The sequence below is a fragment of the Leopardus geoffroyi genome, chromosome X (assembly GCF_018350155.1).
Source record: "Leopardus geoffroyi isolate Oge1 chromosome X, O.geoffroyi_Oge1_pat1.0, whole genome shotgun sequence".
NCBI lineage: Eukaryota > Metazoa > Chordata > Mammalia > Carnivora > Felidae > Leopardus > Leopardus geoffroyi.
The window spans coordinates 59,574,469-59,601,197 of record NC_059343.1 but is presented as its reverse complement, the minus strand read 5'-3'; the positions used below and the strand labels follow the sequence as shown (position 1 = coordinate 59,601,197).

The following is a 26,729-nucleotide window of genomic DNA, read 5'->3' as shown; positions in this document are numbered from 1 at the left end:
ACCAGGTGATTTTTGACAAAGGTACCAAGATAATTCAATGGGTAAAGAATGGTCTTCCCAACAAATAGTGCTGGGAAAACTAGATATCCAGATGCAAAAGAATGAAATTAGATAAAACTTAACTCAAAATGAATCATAGACCTAACTGTAAGAGTGAAAACTATAAAACACTATTAGTCTGCTAGGGCTGCCATAGCAGAATGTCACAGAATAGTTGACTTAAGCAACAGAAATTTATTTTCTCACAGTTCTGGATGCTAGAAATGCAAAATCAGGGTGTCAGCAGGGCAGTGAACACTCTCTTGGCTTGAATGCAGCCACCTTCTCTGCTCTTTCTTCAAATGACCTTTTCTCTGTGTGTGTGCACTCCTAATGTCTCTTATAAGGACGCCAATCCCCATTCTGTTAGGACCCCACCCTGTGACCTCATTTAAACCTAATTGTTTTCCTTAAAAGTCTTAACCCCAAAAACAGTCACATTGGGGTTTAGGGCTTCAACATAGAAGTTTCAGGGTGACACAACTGGGTTCATAACAAGCACTTAAGGAAAGTATGGGAGTAAGTCTTCCTGATCTTGGATTAGACAAAGCCCTCTTAGATGTGACACCAAAAGCATAAGCAACTAAAGAAAACATAAATTGGAAGTTATCAAATTAGTAACATTTGTGCTTCAAAGGATCTCTTCAAGAAAGTGAAAAAAACAACCCATGGGACACCTGGGTGGCTCAGTTGGTTAAGCATCCCACTTCAGCTCAGGTCATGATCTCACAGTCTGTGAGTTCAAGCCCCATGTCGGGCTCTGTACTGACAGCTCAGAGCTTGGAGCCTGTTTTGGATTCTGTGTCTCCCTCTCTCTTTGCCCCTCCCCCGCTCATGCTCTGTCCTCTTGCTCTCAAAATTAAATAAAACAAAAAATTTAAAACCACAATATGATAGAGAATATTTACAAATCACATATCTGATAAGGGACTTGTATTATATATAAAGAAATCTACAACTCAATAATAAAAAGATAACCTAATTTAAACTAGGCAAAAAATATGAATTGACATTACAACAAAGAAAATATTTAAATGGCTAATAAGTACACAAAACAATGCTGAACATTATTCCTAGGCACTTGCAGATCCAAATAATGAGATAGCATGTCACACCCACTATGATGGCTATAATCAAAAGTACAGAAAATAACAAGTGTTCCTGAGGAACTAGAGAAGTTGGAACCCTTATACATTGTCAGTGGGAATGTAAAATGATGCAGCCACTTTGGAAAACAGTCTGACAGTTCTCAAAAGTTAAGCAGAATTACCATATGATCTAGCAATTTCACTCCTAGGTGTATGCCCAAAAGAAATGAAGACATGTGGGGCGCCTGGGTGGCTCAGTCAGTTAAGCGTCCAACTTCAGCTCAGGTCAGGATCTCATGGTTTGTGGGTTCGAGCCCCGTGTTGGGCTTTGTGCTGAAAACTCGAAGCCTCAAGCCTGCTTCGGATTCTGTGTCTCCCTCTCTCTGCTCCTCCCCTGCTCCTTCTCTCTCTCTCAAATAAACATTTAAAAAAAATTTTTTTAAAAACTGGAAACAACCTAAATGTCCATCAACTGATAATTGGGTAAATGTGATACATCCACAGAATGGAATATTGTTTTAGCAACAAAAAGAAAGGAAACAGTGATACATGTTACAATACAGATGAACATTGAAAACATTCTGCTAAGTGAAAGAACTCAGACATGAAAGGCCACATATTGTATGATTGCATGCATATGAACATTGGGTAAGGCAGTTCTGTGGAGACATAGATTAGCAATTGCTTAGGTGGAGGTAGAGGGGGAACAAGTCTTGAAATGCAGAATGACTCTAATGGCTATAGGGTTTCTTTTGGGGGTGATGAAATATTCCAAAATTGATTGTGACCACCGTTGCAGAACACTGCATACCCTAAAAGCCATTGAATTATATACTTGAAATGGGTGAATTGCATGATATGTGAATTATATCTCAATAACATTTTTAAAAATGAGGGAGAGAGGCTTATCGTTAAGTAAGTGCAAGTCAATCTAAGTGGAGTAGACCACTAAGGTGGCCTCATTTCCGGAGCCCTGCATGTTTTAGTGGGTTTTTAATGTTTGTTTATTTTTGAAAGAGAGAGCACAAGTGGGAGAGTGGCAGACAGAGAGAGGGAGAGGGAGAGACAGAATCTGAAGCAGGCTCTAGGGTCTGAGCCATCTGCACAGAGCCTGATGTGGGGCCCGAACCCACGACCAGTGAGATCATGACCTGAGTTGAAGTTGGACGCTTAATCGATTGAGCTATCCAGACTCCCCTTTAGTGTGTTCTATTTATTTTTTTATAAGTGTGTTTGCTAATTACATGTTGATTTTTGATCATGTAGCTATTTTCGCTGAAATGTTTCTATCAGTGACATTTTATATATTTATTTGTTTGTTTATTTAGTTTTAAATGTTTATTATTTATTTTTGAGAAAGAGACAGAGTGTGAATGGGGGAAGGGTAGAGAGAGAAGGAGACACAGAATCCAAAGCAGGCTCCAGGCTCTGAGCTGTCAGTGCAGAACCCTACGCAGTGAGATCATGACCTGAGCAGAAGTCAGATGCTTAACCAACTGAGCCACCCAGGTGCCCCCTCTTTAGTGTGTTTTAAATAGCACTGCCATCTTTGGCCTTACCCAACCATACCTCATTTCATCTCTGTGTACCCTCTCCTCTGTTCTGCAAGCAATGTTTTGGCTCCACAGAGGGGACAGGATGCAGAGGTCCTGAAATGTATGGTCTTGCCTCAAAAGACAGGTCCCTCTCCTGTGGTTAACAGGATTGCTTAAGATCACTCAATAAATAATTATTGAATTATTATCTACTGTTAAATATTATTTAATACCATGCACAATACTATGTGAGACGTTTTAAGGACTATAAATATAAATAAGAAATGGCTCCTTCCTTCAAATTTAGGTACAGATTTATTTATAGTGCAAAGTAAAAAATTCATAAGCGCAAGGAAAATAAAATTCTTTGAAACATAGAAGAGAGGAATCAATGGCAGCATCACAGAGGAGATAAAACTTGAGCTGGGCCTTGAAAGAACAGTTCAGATTTCAGGATGTGGAGAAGGCCATTTAAACAATATCATGAGCAAAGGGACAGGTGATAGAAATGGGGCAGTTCTATCAAATAGTTATTTGTTAGCTGTGTCACCAGTCTGAGAAATAGACAAAACAAGTTTCACACCCTCTACTTTCTCCCAATCTCTGTGCAAGCACTCGGGCACACATAGGAGACAAGATAAGGCTGTGAAGCTGATGTCCAATATTACTATCTCTTTTTTTTTCCTTTCTACCCAAGAGGTTGAAGTCATTGCTGCTACAAGAAAGACCTGGCTGCCGCTGCTGCCCAGTGCTGTGGTTGCTAGTTTTGACAGAGCCATGCATCAGGAAGAGTTTGCAGTCTGAGGATATGAATTATATAGTCCTTTTGGGTTCTGAAGCTACAGAGTTCTCATTTGAAACATCTGTCCATAGATCAAACATTTAAATTCGAAAAATGAAATTGTAGAAGTACCAGAAACATACTTTGAATATGTATCAAAAAGGATGGATTGATGGATGGATACATATATGATAGAAAAGTACAGTAAAATGTTAATGCATGAATCCAGATGATGTGCATATAGATGTCCACTGTAAAATTCTGTCCTTTTTTCTGTTTGTTTGAAACTGTTCATAATACAATATTGGGAAAAATAATATGCATAAATCTGTGACTTAGCAATCCTTCCAAGAATTTACCTTAGGAAAGAAAAGAATTTACCTTGACATACTGGTGCATGTGCACAACCTGGTACATGTGACATACTGGTACATGTATATGCATACACACACACACACACACACACACACACACACACACACACATATTCATTATAGCATTGATTATAGTAATGAAGGATTAGGTGCAACCTAAATGTTTTCAGTAGGGAACTGGTTATATGAATAGCCATTTAGTGGAATGCTGCATAACCATTAAAAAATAACTCAGATATACTTAAAATTATTTCCAACATATATGTGAAAAAAGCAAGGTACATTATAGCATACTACTCTTTGATAATTTTTATATATGTATAACATTTCTCTGAAAGTCTACAGAGGAAACTGCTAAGACTAGTTTCTTCCAGAGAGGAGATTTGGCAGGGTGGGAGTGATGTGATTCTGGGTAGGAGAAAGACTTTTGCTGTATACCTATTGGTATTTCTTTATGGGGGTTGGGGGAGCAGGAGAGGGGAAAGGAATTAGTTTTTCAAGAAAAACGGATCATACTGTATATATCAAGAAGCAGCATAGCATCTTCGTTAGGAACTCAGACTGTGAAGCTGATAGTTGGGTCCTGGCCCCACTATTTATTAGTTAAATCGTCTGAGGCAGGGGTGCCTGGGTGGCTCAATCAGGTGTCGACTTTGGCTCAGGTCATGATCTTGCAGTTCATGAGTTCGAGCCCTGTGTCAGGTTCTGTGCTGACAGCTCAGAGCCTGGAACCTGCTTCAGATTCTGTGTCTCCCTCTCTCTCTGTTCCTCCCCCATTCATGCTCTGTCTCTCTCTGTCTCTCATAAATAAATAAAAGTTAAAAAAAAATTAAAAATGGTCTGAGGAAAATAGTTAATCTCTCTAAGCCTCATGGAGAAAATTGAGGTACCCACCTCTTAGGGTTGATGTGAAAATTAAAAGGATAATTCGTGCAAAACACTGCAATTTGTTAGCTATAACTATCTTTGTATTGTTTACACTTAGAATAATCATCATTTTGTACTCTAAAAAATATAGTTTTAAGGTTTCCTTGAAATCATAATCTTTGTCTGCTTCTTGCTTAGTATTTAGACTCCCTCTAACTCTTTTTGAAATATTTTTTTCCTGATACCTTAAAGCATATTATAAATTAATGACCTATAGAATTAGGAATCTGAGACTTTATATCCAAACCTACAAATAACAGTTCAAATTCTTCCATGTTATAATACGCTGATATCTCACTTAGTCAAAGACTAGCCTAGGTCTGATTTGTGGTGTTGTTTTTATGGTTTAGGAATTAAAGTGCCTCACTGTTCCAAAAGCAGGAATAAGATTACTTGAGAGTAATGGGATCAGTCAGTTACTGTGGCAGCCTATAAACCTATAGTGATAATTAACTAGCTCTATATCCTTACTTTCTTTTTCCTCAGGACTTCATATTATCCACAGCCTAGATGAAGTCAATTTCATACAGAACCTTGTATTTTACATTGAAGCTGCATATAAAACTGCTGTAAGTACTCATTTTAGAATTAATTTTAAACATACGTTTTTGTTTAATTTTTTTATTAAATTTATTTGTTTTTGGAGAGAGAGCACACATGCAGGCGAGGGGCAGAGAGAGAGGAAGAGAGAGAGAATCCTAAGCAGGCTCCAAGCTGTCAGCGCAGAGCCCGATACCAGGCTCGAACTCACAAATCATGAGATCATGACCTAAGCCAAAACCAAGAGTTGATGCTTAGCCAACTGAGCCACCCAGGCGCCCCTAAACATATGATGTTTTTAAAAATACTAGACAACCCATTCTTTCTCTTAATGCTGCACCTCATAGTGAACCAATCTGTAAGGCTTCCAGCAGAAATTGGCTTCAGCCTTTTTCTTTACTAAGCTCTGTTGTCCTCTGTTTGCCTCCTTTCCAAGGGAGTTACAGAAGCAAGAGGACCAAGATACTATGCATCCGTTCCTTTCAATAATCCATATCCTTTCTGTAATATCTCACATTATATATTTGGGGACCTGGGCCTAAATTGTAGTCTTATTTTAATGATCTGTAGTCTAAAAACCAGAAGCAAGATGGCTAGCGAATATAATGGGTCAGTTAGCTACTTAGAAATAAAATTTGGTCATATGTTTAATATTATCTGTAGACATTGCTTCTGTGTTTACTATACAAAAAATAGTTCCTTTTTCTTATGACTACCATGAGAGATAAGTTTATATTAAATCATGACATATTTAACATCTCCTCTCTCAGGGATCACTGTTCTTCACTGCATAATGTTCATTGTATTGAAAATGGCTGTCATGAGTAGTCCAGGTATTTTAGTCATCTAAAATGTTTAATTTGTTTGGTTGGTTTTTAGCTGTTTTAGGTGGGAGGGTAAATCTGTGAACTGTAACTCCATATTTGCCAGAAAGAGAAGTTTAACATAGACATATTTGATGCAAGCGGACATTATTTGTTGACTGATTCCTTTGCCTTCTGATACCATAGGTGTGCTATGGTCCAGGGTAAAAGTTAGGGTTGTCTGGCCTCTCAATTGCAGCCATGGGGTACAGCACAATTAATGTGCCTTCTCATACTCTAATCTTTGCTGCACAAATTAGGGTAGAGCGGGGTTTCTGGACAGGTGAGGCTAGCCATGGGATAAATATGGCTCACCTATGGAAGCTTCACTTTAACTCAGAGATTTGATATAAAAACCATTTAAGGTAAATATAGAAACAAGTATAGGTGTGTGTGTGTGTGTGTGCACATGCATGGTTACACATGAGTATTTCCAAGTTCTATTCAATCAGAGGGCCTAGAAGCAGTGGCACCACAGTGACAATGAGCACCAGTGCCTTCTGTATTGTAACTGCTCATTCTGTAATAAAGCACAGCAAGACTACTTATAGAAGCAGTTGATTCCAGGGCTGGGGTGAGGAAAACACAGGATGAAACTGCAGTATCTTATAGTGACAGAAAGTGAGGAAGTGTTCAAAAAGAACGGGACATGTCAAAAGGGCACAGGCGCCAACCCAGAAGAATTCCCAATGGGTAAAGCTGGAACAATTTGAACAACAAAACAAATAATGATAATATTTTATTATAACCCAGAGAATAACCTAAATATTTATAAATTCATACTAATATAAATAAATGAGGGAGAAAGGACAGCTCTTCCTTAGAGAAGAATTGCAATTAATGACTGTAGAGGTAATAAAAGAACTAAGATACCACCATTGAAATACCACTATAATAATTGTTGCAGGCAAGTTTCACCAATGGATGCTAAATTAGCGGGTAGATATTTGAGAAGAAACAGAATATTTGCACAGTTGTAAAGTCTCTTTCTCAAGATATTTATTAATCACAAGGGAGAGAATAGTAACACCAGCATGGAGAAACCCTGCAGACACCACCTTAACCATGTGATGAAGGTAAACATGACCACAATAAGTCATAGCAACATCGTATACTCCTTGATGTGATGCAGTGAGAAGAACACAGCATAACATCTGTAGTATTCCTGACAAAAATGCATAGTCTTTTTTTTCTCAATATATGAAATTTATTGTCAAATTGGTTTCCATACACCACCCAGTGCTCATCCCAAAAGGTGCCCTCCTCAATACCCATCACCCACCCTGTCCTCCCTCCCACCCCCCATCAACCCTCAGTTTGTTCTCAGTTTTTAACAGTCTCTTATGCTTTGGTTCTCTTCCACTGTAACCTCTTTTTTTTTTTCCTTCCCCTCCCCCATGGGTTTCTGTTAAGTTTCTCAGGATCCACATAAGAGTGAAACCATATGGTATCTGTCTTTCTCTGTATGGCTTATTTCACTTAGCATCACACTCTCCAGTTCCATCCACGTTGCTACAAAAGGCCATATTTCGTTCTTTCTCATTGCCATGTAGTACTCCGTTGTGTATATAAACCACAATTTCTTTATCCATTCATCAGTTGATGGACATTTAGGCTCTTTCCATAATTTGGCTATTGTTGAGAGTGCTGCTATAAACATTGGGGTACAAGTGCCCCTATGCATCAGTACTCCTGTATCCCTTGGGTAAATTCCTAGCAGTGCTATTCCTGGGTCATAGGGTAGGTCTATTTTTAATTTTCTGAGGAACCTCCACACTGTTCTCCAGAGTGGCTGCACCAGTTTGCATTCCCACCAACAGTGCAAGAGGGTTCCCGTTTCTCCACATCCTCTCCAGCATCTATAGTCTCCTGATTTGTTCATTTTGGCCACTCTGACTGGCGTGAGGTGATATCTGAGTGTGGTTTTGATTTGTATTTCCCTGATGAGGAGCGACGTTGAGCATCTTTTCATGTGCCTGTTGGCCATCCAGATGTCTTCTTTAGAGAAGTGTCTATTCATGTTTTCTGCCCATTTCTTCACTGGGTTATTTGTTTTTTGGGTGTGGAGTCTGGTGAGCTCTTTATAGACTTTGGATACTAGCCCTTTGTCCAATATGTCATTTGCAAATATCTTTTCCCATTCCGTTGGTTGCCTTTTAGTTTTGTTGGTTGTTTCCTTTGCTGTGCAGAAGCTTTTATCTTCATGAGGTCTCAATAGTTCATTTTTGCTTTTAATTCCCTTGCCTTTGGGGATGTGTCAAGTAAGAAACTGCTGTGGCTGAGGTCAGAGAGGTCTTTTCCTGCTTTCTCCTCTAAGGTTTTGATGGTTTCCTGTCTCACATTCTGGTCCTTTATCCATTTTGAGTTTATTTTTGTGAATGGTGTGAGAAAGTGGTCTCGTTTCAACCTTCTGCATGTTGCTGTCCAGTTCTCCCAGCACCATTTGTTAAAGAGATTGTCTTTTTTCCATTGGATGTTCTTTCCTGCTTTGTCAAAGATTACTTGGCCATGCATTTGTGGGTCTAGTTCTGGGGTTTCTATTCTATTCCATTGGTCTATGTGTCTGTTTTTGTGCCAATCCCATGCTGTCTTGATGATTACAGCTTTGTAGTAGAAGCTAAAGTCTGGGATTGTGATGCCTCCTGCTTTGGTCTTCTTCAAAATTCCTTTGGCTATTCGGGGCCTTTTGTGGTTCCATATGAGTTTTAGGATTGCTTGTTCTTGTTTCGAGAAGAATACTGATGCAATTTTGATTGGGATTGCATTGAATGTGTAGATAGCTTTGGGTAGTATTGACATTTTGACAATATTTATTCTCCCAATCCATGAGCAGGGAATGTCTTTCCATTTCTTTATATCTTTTTCAATTACCTTCCTAAGCTTTCTATAGTTTTCAGCATACAGATCTTTTACATCTTTGGTTAGATTTATTCTTAGGTATTTTATGCTTCTTGGTGCAATTGTGAATGGGATCAGATTCTTTATTTGTCTTTCTGTTGCTTCATTGTTAGTGTATAAGAATGCAACTGATTTCTGTACATTGATTTTGTATCCTGCAACTTTGCTGAATTCATGTATCAGTTCTAGCAGATTTTTGGTGGAGTCTATCGGATTTTCCATGTATAGTGTCATGTCATCTGCAAAAAGTGAAAGCTTGACTTCATCTTTGCCAATTTTGATGCCTTTGATTTCCTTTTGTTGTCTGATTGCTGATGCTAGAACTTCCAGCACTATGTTAAACAACAGCGATGAGAGTGGGCATCCCTGTTGTGTTCCTGATCTCAAGGAAAAAGCTCTCAGTTTTTCCCCATTGAGGATGATATTAGCTGTGGGCTTTTCATAAATGGCTTTTATGATGTTTAAGTATGTTCCTTCTATCCCGACTTTCTCAAGGGTTTTTATTAAGAAAGGGTGCTGAATTTTGTCAAAGGCCTTTTCTGCATCGATTGACAGGATCATATGGTTCTTATCTTTTCTTTTATTAATGTGACATATCACGTTGATTGATTTGCGAATGTTGAACCAGCCCTGCATCCCAGGAATGAATCCCACTTGATCATGGTGAATCATTCTTTTTATATGCTGTTGAATTCGATTTGCTAGTAGCTTATTGAGAATTTTTGCATCCATATTCATCAGGGATATTGGCCTGTAGTTCTCTTTTTTTACTGGATCTCTGTCTGGTTTAGGAATCAAAGTAATACTGCCTTCATAGAATGAGTCTGGAAGTTTTCCTTCCCTTTCTATTTCTTGGAATAGCTTGAGAAGGATAGGTATTATCTCTGCTTTAAACGTCTGGTAGAACTCCCCTGGGAAGCCATCTGGTCCTGGACTCTTATTTGTTGGGAGATTTTTGATAACCGATTCAATTTCTTCGCTGGTTATGGGTCTGTTCAAGCTTTCTAATTCCTCTGATTGAGTTTTGGAAGAGTGTGGGTGTTTAGGAATTTGTCCATTTCTTCCAGGTTGTCCAGTTTGTTGGCGTATAATTTTTCATAGTATTCCCTGATAATTGTTTGTATCTCTGAGGGATTGGTTGTAATAATTCCATTTTCATTCATGATTTTATCTATTTCGGTCATCTCCTTTTTCTTTTTGAGAAGCCTGGCTAGAGGTTTATCAATTTTGTTTATTTTTCCAAAAACCAACTCTTGGTTTCGTTGATCTGCTCTACAGTTTTTTTAGATTCTATATTGTTTATTTCTGCTCTTATCTTTATTATTTCTCTTCTTCTGCTGGGTTTCGGGTGTCTTTGCTGTTCTGCTTCTATTTCCTTTAGATGTGCTGTTAGATTTTGTATTTGGGATTTTTCTTGTTTCTTGAGATAGGCCTGGATTGCGATGTATTTTCCTCTGAGGACTGCCTTCGATGCATCCCAAAGCATTTGGATTGTTGTATTTTCATTTTTGTTTGTCCATATATTTTTTAATTTCTTCTCTAATTGCCTGGTTGACCCATTCATTCTTTAGTAGGGTGTTCTTTAACCTTTTGGAGGTTTTCCAGACTTTTTTCTGTGGTTGATTTCAAGCTTCATAGCATTGTGGTCTGAAAGTATGCATGGTATAATGCATGGTATAATTTCAATTCTTGTATAATTTCTTCTGAAAGTATGCATGGTATAATTTCAACCCCTTATGAAGGGCTGTTTTGTGACCGAGGATGTGATCTATCTTGGAGAATGTTCCATGTGCACTCGAGAAGAAAGTATATTCTGTTGCTTTGGGATGCAGAGTTCTAAATATATCTGTCAAGTCCATCTCATCCAATGTATCAATCAGGGCCCTTGTTTCTTTATTGACCATGTGTCTAGATGATCTATCCATTTATGTAAGTGGAGTGTTAAAATCCCCTGCAATTACCACATTCTTATCAATAAGGTTGCTTATGTTTATGAGTAATTGTTTTATATATTTGGGGGCTCCCGTATTCGGTGCATAGACATTTCTAATTGTTAGCTCTTCCTGATGGATAGACCCTGTGATTATTATATAATGCCCTTCTTCATCTCTTGTTACAGCCTTTAATTTAAAGTCTAGTTTGTCTGATATAAGTATGGCTACTGCAGCTTTCTTTTGGCTTCCAGTAGCATGATAAATAGTTCTCCATCCCCTCACTCTCAATCTAAAGCTGTCCTCAGGTCTAAAATGAGTCTCTTGTAGGCAGCAAATAGATGGGTCTTGTTTTTTTTATCCATTTTGATACCCTGTGTCTTTTGGTTGGCGCATTTAATCCATTTACACTCAGTGTTATTATAGAAAGATACGGGTTTAGAGTCATTGTGATGTCTGTATGTTTTATGCTTGTAGCGATGTCTCTGGTACTTTGTCTCACAGGATCCCCCTTAGGATCTCTTGTAGGGCTGGTTTAGTGGTGATGAATTCCTTCAGTTTTTGTTTGTTTGGGAAGACCTTTATCTCTCCTTCTATTCTAAATGACAGACTTGCTGGATAAAGGATTCTCGCCTGCATATTTTTTTCTGTTCAGCACATTGAAGATCTCGTGCCAATCCTTTCTGGCCTGCCAAGTTTCAAAAGAGAGATCAGTCACGAGTCTTATAGGTCTCCCTTTATATGTGAGGGCACGTTTACCCCTTGCTGCTTTCAGAATTTTCTCTTTATCCTTGTATTTTGCCAGTTTCACTATGATATGTCGTGCAGAAGATCGATTCAAGGTACGTCTGAAGGGAGTTCTCTGTGCCTCTTGGATTTCAACGCCTTTTTCCTTCCCCAGATCAGGGAAGTTCTCAGCTATTATTTCTTCAAGTACCCCTTCAGCACCTTTCCCTCTCTCTTCCTCCTCTGGGATACCAATTATGCATATATTATTTCTTTTTAGTGTATCACTTAGTTCTCTAATTTTCCCCTCATACTCCTGGATTTTTTTATCTCTCTTTTTCTCAGCTTCCTCTTTTTCCATAATTTTATCTTCTAGTTCACCTATTCTCTCCTCTGCCTCTTCAATCCGAGCCGTGGTCATTTCCATTTTATTTTGCATCTCGTTTAAAGCGTTTTTCAACACCTCCTGACTATTCCTTACTCCCTTGATCTCTGTAGCAATAGATTCTCTGCTGTCCTCTATACTGTTTTCAAGCCCCGCAATTAATTTATGACTATTATTCTAAATTCACTTTCTTTTATATTGTTTAAATCCTTTTTGATCAGTTCGTAGCTGTTGTTATTTCCTGGAGATTTTTGAGGGGAATTCTTCTGTTTGGTCATTTTGGATAGTCCCTGGAGTGGTGCGGACCTGCAGGGCACTTCCCCTGTGCTGTGGTTTATAACTGGAGTTGGTGGGTGGGGGCTCAGTCAGACCTGATGTCTGCCCCCAGCCCACCACTGGGGCCACAGTCAGACTGGTGTGTGCCTTCTCTTCCCCTCTCCTAGGGACGGGATTCACTGTGGGGTGGCGTGGCCCATCTGGGCTACTTGCACACTGCCAGGCTTGTGGTGCCGGGGATCTGGCGTATTAGCTGGGTTGGGTAGGCAAGGTGCACGGGGGCATGAGGGGCAGGCTTAGCTCGCTTCTCCTTAGGTGATCCACTTTAGGAGGGGCCCTGTGGCAGCGGGAGGGAGTCATACCCGCTGCCGGAGGGGTGGCTCCGCAGAAGCACAGCTTGGGTGTTTGCGCGGAGCAAGCAAGTTCCCTGGCAGGAACTGGTTCCCTTTGGGATAATGGCTGGGGGATGGACGAGGGAGATGGCGCTGGCTAGCACCTTTGTTCCCTGCCAAACTGAGCTCTGTCGTCCTGGGGCTCAGCAACTCTCCCTCCCTTTGCCCTCCAGCCTTCCCGCTTTTTGAGCAGAGCTGTTAACTTATGACCTCCCAGGTGCTATGTCCCGCTTGCTGTTGGAACACACTGCATCTGGCCCCTCCGCTTTTGTGAGCCAGACTCCGGGGCTCTGCTTGGCTGGCGGGCCGTCCCTCCGCCCCGGCTCCCTCCCGCCAGTCCGTGGAGCGCGCACTGCCTTGCCACGCTTCCTACCGTCTTCCGTGGGCCTCTCGTCTGCACTTGGCTCCGGAGACTCCATTCTGCTAGTCTTCTGGTGGTTTTCTGGGTTATTTAGGCAGGTGTATGTGGAATCTAAGTGATCAGCAGGACACGCGGTGAGCCCAGCATCCTCCTACGCCTCCATCTTCTGCCGGTCCCCTGCATAGTCTTAATATAATCAAGAGAAGGCATCAGGTGAACCTAAATTGAGGGAAATCTATAAAAATGTCTGACCACTGGTCTTCAGAATGTGTAACGGTCATGAAAGACAAGACTTGAGAAGTCGTAACTGATGAGAGGAGACCAAGGAGGCATGACAAATGCAGTGGTATTCTGGATTGGATCTGGGAACATAAAATTCTATTAGTGGAAAAACTGGTGAAATCCTAACAAAGTCCATAATTTGGTTACTAGAATTGTACAAATGCTTATTTTTTAGCTTTGACCATTGTATTATGGTTATGTCAGGTGTTAACATTAGGGGAAGTTGAGTGAAAGGTCTATGAAAACCCACTGTACTGTTTTTGTAACTTCTCTGTAACTCTGAAGTTTTTTCAAATAAAAAAGTTTTTAAAAAGTAATTTTACATGTTATCTTTGCATTATCAAGGGGTCATATAAAGCTATGGTTAAGAATTTACACTTTGGGCTGAGAGTACTTGGACTCTAATCCTAGCTCTGTCACTGTGTGAACTTGGGTGAGTCACTTAACTTCTCTTTGCACCTCAGTTTCATCATCTATAAAATATAAAGATCGAGTTAGGTAGCAGTGTAAAGTGCATAGGTTAGTGCATGGTACATTGTCAGTGACAATAGAGAGTAAAATTAGAATAGATAATAAAGATAGAACACTGGGGTACTGTTTAAGCTCCATCTTTTAGAACCCCTGTATCTGCTTTGATGAAAAGTTTTTAGAAGCACTTCTCTACATGAACTGAGTTATAGTTCTTGAGCTGATCAACTGTTGAGGAGTCTTCCAACGTCTCGGAGATCCCAATAGAATTTAAAGCTACTAGGAAAAGTTTTCGTTGGCTGCTCTCGGATGGCTGCCACCGCTGGAGTTGCTGCTCTCTCTTAGTGCTGCTCCTCGCTCAGCTAGCTGAGGGCGGCGCGGCCTCTTCTTTTGTCCGGTTACCCTGCGCATTGTCCCGAAGGGTGCCGCTTTTCCCGCGGCCAGCAGCATGGGCCGGGAGTCACGCCATTATCGGAAGTGGTCAGCATCAAGGGGGTGCTCTGGAAGTCGATCTAGAAGTCGCTCACCTGACAAAAGAAGTAAACGTGGAGATGACAGGCGGTCCAGAAGCAGAGATAGAGATAGAAGGAGAGAGAGGTCTTGTAGCAGGGATAAAAGAAGATCTCGGTCAAGAGACTGGAAGCGCCTGAGGCGTTCCAGAAGTAGAGAGAGAGATCAAAGTCGAGAGCGAAGAAGATCTCGAAGTCGAGACAGGAGATACTCCAGGAGTAGAAGCCGAGGCCGGCAATCCAGATCCTCAAGTCCTGGCAATAAAAGCAAGAAAGCTGAGAATAGGTCTAGGTCCAAAGAGAAAACAGATAGTGGGGAAAGTTCTAAAGAGAAGAAAAAAGACAGATGACAAGGAGGATGAAAAAGAAAAAGATGCTGGTAACTTTGATCAGAATAAGCTGGAAGAAGAAATGAGGAAGCGAAAAGAACGAGTAGAAAAATGGCGAGAGGAGCAACGTAAAAAGGCCATGGAAAACATTGGGGAACTGAAAAAGGAAATTGAAGAGATGAAACAAGGGAAAAAATGGAGTTTAGAAGATGATGATGATGATGAAGATGGTCCTGCAGAAGCTGAAAAGGAAGGAAATGAAATGGAGGGTGAGGAGTTAGATCCATTAGATGCTTACATGGAAGAAGTGAAAGAGGAAGTAAAAAAGTTTAATATGCGAAGTGTGAAGGGTGGTGGAGGGAATGAAAAGAAGTCTGGGCCAACAGTCACAAAAGTTGTCACTGTAGTGACAACCAAAAAAGCAGTGGTAGATTCTGATAAGAAGAAAGGTGAGCTAATGGAGAATGACCAGGATGCCATGGAGTATTCTTCAGAGGAGGAAGAAGTTGATCTTCAGACAGCCCTTACAGGCTACCAGACAAAACAGAGAAAGCTTCTAGAACCAGTGGATCATGGAAAAATTGAATATGAACCATTCAGAAAAAACTTTTATGTTGAAGTTCCAGAATTAGCAAAAATGTCTCAAGAGGAGGTAAATGTTTTTCGGTCGGAAATGGAAAGCATTACTGTCAAGGGAAAAGGTTGCCCCAAACCAATTAACTGTTGGGTCCAGTGTGGAATTTCCATGAAGATCCTAAATTCTCTCAAAAAGCATGGCTATGAAAAACCCACGCCAATCCAGTCCCAGGCGATTCCTGCTATAATGTCTGGACGAGATTTGATTGGTATTGCCAAGACAGGAAGCGGAAAGACCATTGCTTTTCTGTTGCCCATGTTTAGACACATCATGGATCAGAGATCATTAGAAGAAGGAGAGGGGCCAATAGCTGTCATCATGACTCCAACTCGAGAACTGGCTTTACAAATTACTAAAGAATGTAAGAAGTTTTCAAAGACCCTGGGACTTAGAGTGGTCTGTGTTTATGGAGGAACAGGAATCAGTGAGCAGATTGCTGAGCTGAAAAGAGGTGCTGAAATTATTGTTTGCACACCTGGTCGAATGATTGACATGTTAGCAGATAATAGTGGTCGGGTCACAAATCTTGGAAGAGTAACATATGTTGTTTTAGACCAAGCAGACAGAATGTTTGACATGGGTTTTGAACCACAGGTCATGCGCATTGTGGATAATGTCCATCCTGATCAACAGACAGTTATGTTTTCAGCTACTTTCCCCAGAGCTATGGAGGCTTTGGCTCGCAGAATCCTCAGTAAACCCACTGAAGTGCAGGTTGGAGGCAGAAGCGTGGTTTGCTCAGATGTGGAACAACAAGTGATTGTGATTGAAGAAGAAAAGAAGTTCTTGAAGTTACTTGAGCTTCTCGGCCATTATCAAGAATTGGGATCTGTCATTATATTTGTGGATAAGCAGGAACATGCAGATGGTCTTCTGAAAGATTTAATGAGAGAATCTTATCCTTGCATGTCTCTTCATGAAGGCATTGATCAATATGACAGAGATAGCATCATAAATGACATCAAGAATGGGACCTGCAAACTTCTTGTAGCCACTTCTGTTGCTGCCCGAGGTTTAGATGTGAAACATCTGATTCTTGTAAATTACAGCTGCCCCAACCATTATGAGGATTATGTGCACAGAGCGGGACGGACTGGAAGAGCAGGCAATAAAGGTTATGCGTATACTTTTATCACAGAAGATCAAGTTCGCCATGCTGGTGACATAATTAAAGCTCTTGATTTGTCAGGAACTGCGGTGTCTTCTGATCTGGAGAAACTTTGGAGTGATTTCAAAGATCAGCAGAAATCTGAAGGGAAAATAATTAAAAAGAGTAGTGGGTTCTCTGGTAAGGGATTCAAGTTTGATGAAACAGAACAAGCTTTGGCTAATGAAAGGAAGAAGTTGCAAAAAGCAGCTCTCATTTTGCAAGATTCAGATGATGAGGATGCTGCAGTCGACATTGATGAACAAATTGAAAGTATGTTTAATTCAAAGAAGAGAGTAAAAGATATGGCTGCTCCTGGAACATCTAGTGTTCCTGCTCCAACTGTGGGAAATGCCGAGAAATTAGAAATAGCTAAGAGACTGGCTCTTAGAATCAATGCTCAGAAGAATTTGGGCATTGAGTCTCAGGTAGATGTGATGCAACAGGCCACCAATGCAATTCTCAGAGGCGGCACCATCCTGGCTCCCACTGTGTCTGCAAAAACCATTGCAGAGCAGCTTGCTGAAAAGATCAATGCTAAGCTCAATTATGTGCCTTTGGAGAAACAAGAAGAGGAGAGGCAAGATGGTGGACAGAATGAATCTTTTAAAAGATATGAAGAAGAATTAGAGATCAATGACTTCCCACAGACTGCTAGGTGGAAAGTTACCTCTAAGGAAGCTCTGCAGAGAATCAGTGAATATTCTGACGCCGCAATTACAATCAGAGGAACATATTTCCCACCTGGCAAAGAACCTAAGGAAAGAGAGTGGAAAATTTACTTGGCAATTGAAAGTGCCAATGAACTGGCTGTGCAGAAAGCAAAGGCAGAAATCACCAGACTTATAAAAGAAGAACTGATTCGGCTGCAAAATTCATACCAACCAACAAATAAAGGAAGATACAAAGTCTTATAAAATATTTCAAAAAAACTTTTTACCTGTGCTGGTCTGTGATACATGTGGCAGTTGTCTGCAGTTTACAATGTATTGTAAATGAAGATTTTTAAAATTCTGTCTTGCTGATTTTTTTAAATACATGAAACCAGTATTTGCTAAAGAAATCTTCTTTCAGTAAGTACCACCAGAATTATCAAACTATATTTAAAGCAGGCCTGTTTTCAGAGTATGATGCCCTTTAATGTAAAGTTTAAATAGCAATATTTTAAATGTCTGGATAAAATTCCAGAAGTTTAAAAAAATGGAAATATTTGGACTTTCTATCAACGGTAATAAAGTACACAAGTCACTAGGGGCTACTCACCATATCCTTTTGAAATGAAATTGTGATCTCCTCAGAAAAGGTAAAATTCTCTAATATTTTGTCCCCCCCACCCCTCCTTGAGCTTAAATCTTACTTGATTCATTGGAACAGTATGAACTGGATTTAAGAATGTTATAATAGAATTTTTACAAAATGTTTCAGAGTTTTTGTTTCAGTTTTTATCATCGTAAATGGGCAATAGTTGGACTGCTTTTCAGTTTTGTAAAATTAAAGATTTGTAGTATAAAAAAATAAAAATAAAATAAAGCTACTAGGAAAATAGCTAGGGGGCAGCCCAACTCATTGGTATCTCCTTAGTAAGCATTGTGGGTACACACATGTATGGCAAATTAGCTACTATGTGTGCTTTTTATTCAAGGGTTATGTGTCTAGTAAGCATTTAGTAGTAATGACTTGCTAATGGTATGTTGATTATTTTATGCTAGGACTTCGGGATATGGGAACGTGGAGACAAGACAAACCAAGGGATCTCAGAATTGAATGCCAGTTCAGTTGGAATGGCAAAGGTAATTTTTCTTGCTTTGTTTATACCAAGTGTGGGGAAAGGACATACACCTTTGCCGTAGATGAAGGCTTAACGTGAATTTGGACCATCATCAAATTGTTCTTTTTTTTAAAGTTTATTTATTTAGTTTGAAAGAGAGAAAGAGCACGAGTGGAGGAAGGGCAGAGAGAGAGAGGGAGAGAGAGAATCCCAAACAGACTCTGCACTGTCAGCACAGAGCCCTATGCAGGTCTTGAACTTACAAACCATGAGATCATGACCTGAGCTGAAATAAAGAGTTGGATGCTTAACTAGGTCATCTAGGTGCCTCCAAATTTTTCTTTTAAAACACAGGTAAATTCAGATTCTCCCATAGAACTATGGACATGTAGGTAAGATTTCTTTCATAATCTCCGGATTTATATATCCAACTGCTTTTGTAGCATATCTCTAATTATATATACCACAGAGACCTCAGAGAACATATCTTAAACTAAATTCATCTTCTCTATCATTACAAAAACAAAAAGAGGACTTGCCCTTCCATACACCAGTTGACACAACTCGATACCAGGGAACCATCTGTCAATCCTGAACCCTCCTCACTCTCCTGCATCCCACATATCATCATCATCATCATCATCATCATCATCATCATCATCATCATTATCATCATCATCACTGTCTTTCCACTTGACTCCATCTTTTCCTTCCCTCTGCTCCTGCCTTAATTTCAGCTCTTATTATTGGAGACAGCAAGAAGGCATAAAATAGGATAGCAGGAATAGGATCACACATATTATAATGTTTATCCTGCCAAAAGACACGGATTGACTTTTAAAAGATATATATATATATATCTTTTTTCAGTGTTATTTACAATAGCCAGGATATGGAAACAACCTAAGTGTCCATCTATAGAGGAATGGATAAAGATGAGATACGTATACACATGCGCACATACAAAATGCAATATTACTTAGCCATAGGAAAAAGTGAAATCTTGCCATTCATGACAATATGGATGGATGTAGAGGGTATTATACTAAGTGAAATAAACCAGACAGAGAAAGACAAATAGCATATGACTTCACTTATATGTGGAACCTAAAAAATAAAACACAATTAAAAGCACACAATAAAGTCAACCTAAATTTCCAACAGTTGTTAAATGGTTAAATAAATATGAGAGAATATTATGTTGAAATAAAGAATTTTCATAATATGAAGAAACATTTACGCTGTAGTATCCTAACCAAATTTTATATGAAACATGATCTCAACTATAGAAAGATTTGCATAGAGAAAACTAATAGGGAACATACCGAAAATATTAGCATTATTTTGGGTGACTTTTTTGCCTTCTCCATACTTTTTATGTTTTCAAAATATTCTATAACAAGTATGGTATACTTTTATAATCAAGAAAAGCAAGAAATTAATAAGTAAATTCTATTTTTTAAAAAAACATGGAAACTCATCTTTGGCCTTGGTGACTAGTAACTTTCATCTTTAAGTCAATCATAGTGTCTTTTTAGACTATTCACTTCTCTGTGGAAACTCAGTGATGCGCCAATACCTAATGGCTATTGTATTTTAGTATCTTATATCCAGACAACTTGTGGTATTTCTTATGTACTGGTATCACACTAGTGGTTTACTACAAATACATCTGTGCCATGTTCAAATTATTTTTAAAGTGTGATGCTTGACTTGATAATCCTGTAACTTTATCTTATGTCATATCTTTTTTAAATGCATTTTTATTGAGATGTAATTGACATATAACATTGTGTAAGTTTTAAGTACACAGCATATTGATTTGATATGTTTTTATTATAATATGATTACCACCAAAGAGTTAGGTAACACCTCTATCACATCATATAATTATCATTTCTTTTTTGTGGTAGGAACAATTAATATTTAATCTTAGATAATACAGTATTGTTGTCTATAATCACTATGCTGTGCATTAGATCTCCAGAACTTATTTATCTACTGGTTGCAAGTTTGTACCTTTAAACAACATCTCCTCAATTCCTCCATCCCCCAGCCCCTGGTAACCACCATTTTACTCTGTTTTTTGGAGTTTGGCTTTTTAAGTTCCACATATAAGTGATATAATACAGTATTTGTCTTTCTCTGTCTACCTTATATCATTTAACATAATGCCCTCAAGGTCCATCTCTATTGTCACAAAAAGGCAGGATTTCCTTCATTCTCATAGCTGAATAATATTCCATTACGTGTGTGTGTGTGTGTGTGTGTGTGTGTGTGTGTATGTGTATCACGTCTTCTTTACCCATTCACCTGTTGACAGACACTTAGTGTTTCCATATATTGACTTCTGTGAATAATGTTGCAATAAACATGGGGGTACATATATCCCTTTGATATCCTCTTTTCATTTCTTTTGACTATATACCCAAGAGTGGAATTGCTGGGTTGATCATATGATAGTCCTATTTTAAGTTTTTGTGGGACCCCCATAGTGTTTTCTATAGTGACAGAACCAATTTGCATTCCATCCAACAGTGTACAAGGTTTCCCGTCTCTCCACATTCTGACGCCAAAAGTTGTTACCACTTGTCTTTTAGATAATAGCCATTCTTTTAAGTTTATTTATTTATTTTGAGAGAGAGAGAGAGAGTGTGTGTGTGCCAGGGAGGGGCAGAGAAAGAGAGAGAGAGGGAGGTAGAGAGAGAGAGAGAATTAATCCCAAGCAGGCTCTGCACTGTCCTCATGAGCCTGATGCAGGGCTCAAACCCACGAACCACGAGATCATGACCAGAGCCGAAATCAAGAGTTGGTTGCTTAACTGAGTCATGCAGGCGCCCTGATAATAGCCATTCTTACAGGTGTGAAGTGATATTGTGTTGTGGTTTTGATTTGTATTTCCCTGTTAATTAATGACTTTGGACATTTTTTCTTGTATCCATTGGCCGTTCATATGTCTTCTTTGGAAAAAAATGTATATTCAATTCCTCTGCTCATTTTTTAATTGTTTATTATTGAATTGTATGAGTTCTTTACATAGTTTGGATATTAACCTCTTATCAGATATGCAGTGTGTAAATATATTCTCCTATTCCATAGGTTGCCTGTTCATTTTTTTAATTGTATCTTTTTCTGTGCAGAAACTTTTTAGTTTGATGTAATACCACTTGTTGATCTTTGCTTTTGTTGCTTGTGCTTTTGGTGTCATATCCAAAAAAATCATTGCCAAAGACAGTGTAAAGATGTTTTTCTCCTATGTATTCTTCTAGAATTTTTATGGTATCAGGTCTTATGTTTAGTCCATTTTAAGTTAATTTTTGTGAGGGTATAAGGTAGGGATCCAATTTCATTCTTCTGCATGTAGTTATATAGTTTTCCCAACACCATTTGTCTCTTCAAGACCATTCTTTCTGCATTGACTGTTCCTGGCTCCCTTGTCAAATATTAAGTGACTGTAAATGCAGGGTTATTTCTGGCTTTTATTCTGTTCCATTGGTCTGTCCATTTTAATGCCCATACCATAATATTTTAATTATTATAGCTTTGTAGTATGGTTTGAAATCAGGATGCATGAATGCCTCCAGCTTTGTTCTTCTTTCTTATGATTGCTTTGGCTATTTGGTGTCTTGTGGTTCCATACAAATTTTAGGATTGTTTTTGTATTTCTGTGACAAATGCCATTGGAATTTTGATAGGGCTTGCATCATATCTATAGATGGCTTTTGGTAGTAAGAACATTTTAATGATATTATTCCTTCTAATCCATTGAACATGAAATATCTTTCCATTTGTTTGTGTCTTTAATTTCTTACATCAAAGTATTGTAGTTTTGGGGCGCCTGGGTGGCGCAGTCGGTTAAGCGTCCGACTTCAGCCAGGTCACGATCTCGCGGTCCGTGAGTTCGAGCCCCGCATCAGGCTCTGGGCTGATGGCTCGGAGCCTGCTTCTGATTCTGTGTCTCCCTCTCTCTCTGACCCTCCCCCGTTCATGCTCTGTCTCTCTCTGTCTCAAAAATAAATAAAAACGTTAAAAAAAAATCAAAGTATTGTAGTTTTCATTGTACTTGGTTAAATTTATCCTTAAGTATTTTATTGCTTTTGATGATATTGTGAATGGGATAGTTTTATTTCTTTTTCCAGATGATTTTTTGTCATTAATGTACAGACAATTAATGTATGTTAATTTTATATCATGTAATTTTACTGAATTCACTGATTGGTTCCAACAGTTTGGGGTTAGGTTTACAATTTTCAATATACAAGATTATATCATCTTCATATAATGACAGTTTTGCCACTTCTTTCCAATTTGGATGCATTTTCTTTGTCTTGCCTAATTGCTCTAGCTAGGATTTTCCAATATTATGTTGAATAAGAGTGGTGAGAGTGGGCATCCTTGTCTTTCTCCTGATCTTAGAGGAAAAGCTTTCAATTTTTCAATGTTTTTTTTGTTTTTATTTGAATTCCAGTTAGTTAACATACAGTGTAATATTAGTTTCTGGTGTACAAAATAGTGATTCAGCACTTCCATACATCACCCAGTGCTCATCACAGCAAGTGTTAGCTGTGGGGTTTGTTGTCTATGGCCTTTATTATGTTCAGGTATGTTTCTTCCATATTGAATTTGTTGAGGGTTTTTATCATGAAAAGAAGTTTACAACCTCCATCTTAACTGTCTCTGGGACAATATGGGAGGTAAAGAAAAACTCAGAGGCCCCTGGGAATAAAAAATGCTACATCGTTTTTTCTGTTCTGCTGAGCATATTCAAAATGACTTCATATGCACTGATATGATACTGGGGTACAGGGAGAAGAATATATCTCTTGCTAAAAATGGTCTTTCTTTCTTTGTCCTTCACAGGCAGCCCTGGAAGCATTAGATGAACTGGACCTATTTGGTGTGAAAGGTGGGCCCCAATCAGTTATCCATGTCCTGGCTGATGAAGTACAACACTGCCAGGTAAGAGAATAATGGACCACATTATAGAAAATTTTATTCTTACCCAGACTCAGAATTAGCATGGCTTTTAGAATAAAAAGACCTGAGAGTACATAATCTGATTTATTATCATGGGCCAAAAATGTCTTATCCAAACTTCCTATACTGAGATAAGCCTGATATAGCATGAACTATAACATAGATCACAGTCCTGTTCTCTCATCCATGGTTATAAAGGGATCCCACCATACTGTGCAGAATTCTCCACTGTTGTCATATCAAGGGTCTATGGGTTCTACTCGTGAATATCTCCTTTTCTAAATATGCCAAGAGAACAAGAGGTGAGTGATTTTGAGTGTTCTTCTTGATAGTGGCTTTGAAATATTCTTTTGTCCCCAGTTGGCTCTGGGCTGAGATGTTTGGAGATTAGACTGTTTAAGTGGCAAAAATACGTATCTTCAGTTTTGTTTAGGGTTACTCTCTGTATTGAAAGATTAACGTTCTTCTCATTGGCAAGATGACCTTCTCCTTGCCTTCAAACTCTGATTAGATACCCATAATGAATATAAACTCATCTTCTAATTTTAAAATGTGAAATTTTCCTTGGAAAAGATAAATGTCAGCAGTTGAGGAGCTGAGCCTTCCACATCTTGCTTCTCAGCAGCTACATTTTCTCTTATCTTTACCCTTAAATGGCCAATGGAGCAAGGGGACTATGGGCAAGATGATGTTAGTCTATTCTTCATCCATTAGTAGCTGCTTAAGATCCAGGATTGGGAAGCATTGAGAACAGTGTTAAGACAATGGATAATTTACACAAATAACTAGTTTTCTAAGCTCTCACTTAGAAATTATTATTGAATTATCATTGAATTCAATATTGAATATAATTGAATAATTATTATTGAATAATCTTTGGGTTTTCTCCTGAATGATCCTCTTCCACATAAATCTTTTGAAATTAAAGCTGTTAGTTTTATAATCCCAACTTAACTACTAATGTGCCACATTTGACTTCTTTCTTTCTTTTTAGTCTATCCTTAATTCACTACTCCCCCGGGCTTCAACATCCAAAGAGGTAGATGCTAGTCTACTTTCAGTTATTTCGTTCCCAGCCTTTGCAGTAGAAGATAGCCAGTTGGTGGAGCTTACAAAGCAAGAAATCATCACCAAGCTTCAGGTATGTCCATATGTGCTCTTCTTTTCTTTAAGTCTTTGACTTTAAAGAGAAATTAATTCTCTTGGGAGCCTTGAGTCAGCGATTTAACCAAATGATCAGGGTTAACACCACCAGTAATAAAGCATATTGACATCATGTGGCCCCAGATACAGTGCACTGAGAAGTGCACAGCGCCAGTGTGGTATCCATGCAAATAACGTGTAATCTCAGTCATGGGAAAACATCAGACAAAACCAAATTGAGGGCCATTCTACAAAATAACTGATGAACTCTTCAAAACTGTCAAGGTGATGAAAGACAAGGAAAGACTGAGGAACTATCACAGACTGGAAGAGACTAATGAGACATGACAACTAAATGGAATGGGATCCTAAAATGGATATGGAACAAGAAAAAACAAAGCCGTTAGTGGAAAAACTGGCAGGGCGCCTGGGTGGCTCAGTCAGTTAAGCGTCCGAGTTCGGCTCAGGTCATGATCTTGCAGATCGTGGGTTCTGAGCTGTCAGCACAGAGCCTGGAGCCTGCTTCAGATTCTGTGTCTCCCTCTCTCTCTCTCTCTCTCTGCCCATTGCTCACTTGTGCACTCACTCGCTCTCTCTCTCAAAAACAAATATTTAAAAAGAAAGAAGGAAAAACTGGCAAAGTCCAAATAAGTTCTGTACTTTGGTTAATAGTCTTGTGCCAAGGTTAATTTTTTAGTTTTTATTCATGTTCTGTGGTTATGTAAGAAGTTAATATAAAGGGACAGTGATTGAAGGGTAGTGGTGACTCTCTGTACTGTTTTTGCAACTCTTGTCTAAGTCTCAAATTATCAAACTTTTAAAAATATATTGTCTTTTTTTTGAGCCTCTCATCTCTTATGAGCTGTGTGAACAGCCCACATAGTAATTGGGCTGTTACAGACTTATCCTATGGTGGAAAGTGATGAAAGAGTTATTAGAAACTCTGCTTTAGGGAAGAGCCTGTAACTTAGCCCTCACTTGAACACACATTGATTTCTGAAATCAGTTTCTGCTACTGGGCTGTTATCAAAGGTTTTTTTAGATTATATTTTATTATTTTTTAAATACTGTATCTGTATTGGTGATAGATTGGCACATGTAGCTCTTGCAAAGGCTGTATTTGATTGACTATATGGCTATACCAATGTGCATGCTTCCACTGTTTCTTTTCTTTGGGTTTCCAGGGTCGTTATGGTTGCTGTCGCTTTCTACGAGATGGATATAAAACTCCCAAAGAGGTGGGTTTCTTTTCCCCCAAAATGAGTCCAAGGTAGCATGGTCAGTACTGTTTGCAGTCTCATTCAGATAATATTTAACTCACTGGTGGTACTTAAAATAATCACTAAAGGGGCACCTGGGTAGCTCAGTTGCTTAAGCATCTGACTCTTGGTTTCAGCTGAGGTCATGATCTCACAGGTTCATGAGTTCGAGCCCCGCATCAGGCTCTGCACTGGCAGCGCAGAGCCTGCTTGGGATTCTCTCTCTCCCTTACTCTCTTCCCCTCCCCCACTTGTCCTGTCTCTGCCTCTCAAAATAAATACACTTTAAAAACATATATAAAATAAAATAATCACTAAATTGGTTACAGTAACTAATGTTTCCTACCTTTGTTGGGCTTAGTTGCCAAGTTCTATTTGTGAGCCTTTATGGATTAAATAAAATAGAGGAAGGTGTAGTTCTTCCACCTCTTGCAGCTGGTTAGTTTCAGGAAAGAGCTACTGACAGACGCTTAAATCAGTGGGTGAAAGTTTAAGCAGAAACAGAATATTTGAATAGTCTCAAAGTATCTTCCTCCCAAATATTTAATAGTTACAAAGGGAAAACTCTTTTCTTCAATAGCGCTTTCTTCCCCCTTCCGCCTTTTTGTGGTTGGTTGGTTCTAAACGGTACCTGATCTTGAAAAGTTAACTTGCTTTTGCTCCACCTGTCAAAAATTCTCCTTGGAATTATCAATGGAGAAAGTTAAGTATTATTAAAAGGAATGAATGGTCAATAAGAAGCACTTCACTAGGAATGTAAACATTTTTTAATCATCGAGCTCAAACTCTTCTGGTCTACTTTCCTTCTTCTACTTTATTCTTTAGTCCTGTTGATTTCTATCTCTACTGATCTATTAAAATTATGCTCTGAAATACCATCAGAATGTCCCAAGTGATCAATCCAGTAGCCTTTTCCCACTCCTCATTATACTTGCCTTCTCTGTAGTACATTACTGTTACCTACCCTTCCATTTTCATGAAATTCTTTTCCTATTTAATTTATACAGTTCTACACTATCCTCATTCTTTTTGTTTTTTCCTCACCAAACTATGAGAGCATAACCAAGATTCCGTTCTCAGGTCATCTATTCACT

At 38.9% G+C, this 26,729-nt stretch overlaps 2 protein-coding genes across 7 annotated transcripts in view; both read left to right on the top strand.

Annotated features, from left to right (window-relative positions):
* PHKA1 (phosphorylase kinase regulatory subunit alpha 1) overlaps positions 1–26,729 on the top strand; it is a 175,147-nt gene that overhangs the window by 19,020 nt on the left and 129,398 nt on the right. For all 6 annotated transcript variants that reach the window (XM_045472339.1, XM_045472342.1, XM_045472341.1 and 3 more), the window contains exons 5-9: positions 5,231–5,313; positions 18,198–18,278; positions 23,117–23,215; positions 24,228–24,374; positions 25,561–25,614. In XM_045472339.1, the coding sequence (XP_045328295.1) occupies positions 5,231–5,313; positions 18,198–18,278; positions 23,117–23,215; positions 24,228–24,374; positions 25,561–25,614 (464 nt within the window). The remainder of the gene's footprint in view (positions 1–5,230; positions 5,314–18,197; positions 18,279–23,116; positions 23,216–24,227; positions 24,375–25,560; positions 25,615–26,729) is intronic.
* LOC123595108 (probable ATP-dependent RNA helicase DDX46) lies at positions 14,043–17,909 on the top strand. The gene is given in 2 exon segments (XM_045472346.1): positions 14,043–14,718; positions 14,720–17,909. Coding segments are annotated over 2 exon segments (3,090 nt in total). The 5' UTR covers positions 14,043–14,314; the 3' UTR covers positions 17,406–17,909.